The sequence below is a fragment of the Engraulis encrasicolus genome, chromosome 3 (genome assembly GCF_034702125.1).
Source record: "Engraulis encrasicolus isolate BLACKSEA-1 chromosome 3, IST_EnEncr_1.0, whole genome shotgun sequence".
NCBI classification, from domain to species: Eukaryota; Metazoa; Chordata; class Actinopteri; order Clupeiformes; family Engraulidae; genus Engraulis; species Engraulis encrasicolus.
In genome coordinates, this window is record NC_085859.1 from 26991185 (window position 1) to 26993684 (window position 2500).

The 2500-nt window shown below is 38.6% G+C and overlaps 1 protein-coding gene across 1 annotated transcript in view; it reads right to left on the bottom strand.

Annotated features, from left to right (window-relative positions):
• frmd3 (FERM domain containing 3) overlaps window positions 1-2500 on the bottom strand; it is a 92230-nt gene that overhangs the window by 66119 nt on the left and 23611 nt on the right. Inside the window, exon 2 of the mRNA XM_063195096.1 lies at window positions 623-727. Within this exon, the coding sequence (XP_063051166.1) occupies window positions 623-727 (105 nt within the window). The remainder of the gene's footprint in view (window positions 1-622; window positions 728-2500) is intronic.

Genomic DNA, 2500 nt, shown 5'->3' on the forward strand with positions numbered 1-2500 from the left:
ACACCAAGGCTCCATTCAGATATTATGAACATTTGATTTCTTGGCTGGAATTGTCAGTCACAAACGCTGGCTTGATATCAGCGACCTGATGATGCTACGTATATTGTGACCGTTTCTGGTCATCAATTCCAACTAGGAAATCTGTTTTTCGCACACAAAATCAGCAGTTAATAGGCTATGCCTTAATACCATTGTGAATAGAATAGAACCTTAGCGTCTATCCTATACATAGTCATTGATTGAGCCGGGTATCCGGACAAATCTCGGCCTGAACAAATCTGCACTCCTCTCATCAAATTGTCAAGGTAGATATTTCTCCACACACAGTTTGACTGGCAGGTTAGGGTTAGGGATGGGTGTGGGTCCAGACTCTGGTGATCAAAAAGACATTTTCTTCAGTGAGCGACTAGGGTTAGGCATGGGTTTTGGCAGGCACAGTTTGACATTGATATGACACAGAAAACCCATGGGTAGAGAAAAGACCGCCTTAACATTTTAATTATAGTATTGTCCGCCTTTGCAAACCTGATGAGTGGAGACTTGTCTAGGCAGAGACATGTCCAACATCCATTGAGTCATGCACTCCCCATAAAATGTACAGTGCATTGATACCGATACATACTCTCTGCTTCTCTGGGTCCACGTATCGGATGCCGAAGTAGTCTCTCTCCAGGAGATTGTAGTGGTTACAGACATGATCCAGCAGGAACTGGCCTTTAGTCTCTCGCTGTAGGAGAAGAAGAGGAAAAATAATTTGTAAAAATTAGAATCTTGGTCTCTTAGCATTAGCATTACAGCATTATTACCAGGGTGCGATTTGTAGGGGGGGATGGGGGGGGATTGTCCCCCCTTCTGGTCTTTATATCAGCACTTTTTCTACATGATTTTATCACAGTTCAATGTAATTCCATTGATATTGCTTAAAATCTCAAACATATCCCCCCCTTCTAGTTTTCAGACAAATCGCACCCTGATTATTACACACGATCCAGCCGGAACAAGCCCTTATTACTGGACTTAAGTCTCTACAGTAGCTGCAGGGTAAGAAAGGAAAAAAAACATTTTGTTCTATTTTTAGTGTCTTAAAAAGTAGCTCAGATTAATATTATTCATCATCATTTGCATCACAGCTCCAACACCATCACCATAATCAGCACAGTCAGAGTTTTAAGAGGACCGTTAAAAATCGAGTAGTCCATGACGCGTGGTAGGACAATCGTATGCTTTCAAAGTTTATAACTCAATCTTATAACGGTAAACAGATGAAGGGAGAGGTCTGGTGTTTTCCAGCACCACTTCATAGAGCATATAGGACTGTAGAACACACTATAAAACAAGCAGTTTTAGTTGGGTGAGTCATTCAAATCCAATCCAATTCACTCTTAGATAGCCTACTTCGATTGAGAGGGTTCTAACCCGAATCCTTAACTCAATTTTGCAATAAAAAAACTCTATATGGGTGGTTGACATGACGCCTTGTTTTTTCGTAACATTGGTTAAAAACCTACAAAACTGTAAAATGTTTTCCTTTATTTAAATTTTTCCTTTAAAAAACAAATGTCAATGAAAGAAGATGTGGTACATTATGTTTCATATTAGTCTTAGATGAGAAGAAACATTTTTGTTAAGATTTATGTTAAGGTTTATATGTCAAATATTCTGCGGTGTGACTAACATTAATGAAACCTGGAATATAATATATATATATATAAATTAACCAACAACATTTTGAATAATGTATGAAGCATTTGGCATGATTGCATAAATATTAACTTTATATTAAGATATGTGAATGTGAAAAAAACTCAAGACAGTAATATTAACTACAAGTTCAATTTCGTAACACAAATTGCGTCCTGTGGGGTGACATACATGTCAATGTTTGTTAATGGGCAGCTGCAAGGCCAACTACAAGGGTCTTTAAGACTGGCTCCTAACCAGTCAGTTGTAGAAGCGGGAAAGGATCTGCACACTGCTTGCAAAAGACTTAATTTATTGGGAGCAACGTTTCGATCATTCGATCTTCTTCAGGCATCGAATGATCGAAACGTTGCTCCCAATAAATTAAGTCTTTTGCAAGCAGTGTGCAGATCCTTTCCCGCTTCTACATGTTACAGTTTTTTGATCTGGCACCTGCTGATGCTTTTTTGCTGGATGTGCGCACTTTCCACTACACTCTACATCCTAACCAGTCAGTATCTCAGTTATTGGAGAGTGCTGTGGAAGTTTAAGGTGACTATTAACCTCTTAATATGTCTTCATATTGCAATGTTTCTGTCACACAATGCTTAGGTTCATTTTATGGTGTCCTGTGGTGTGACTGCTCTTATAGAAGGAGAAAACGTTTAATAAATGAAAACACATATTAAGATTAAACACAATATCATTATCAAGTTAGCATGAGCTCAGATGTCAGTCATGTATACAAAAGGATTAAAATGGCCATAATGCAGTGAATTTCCTGTGGTGCGACTTAATTTTCCTGCGGTGTGACATGCCT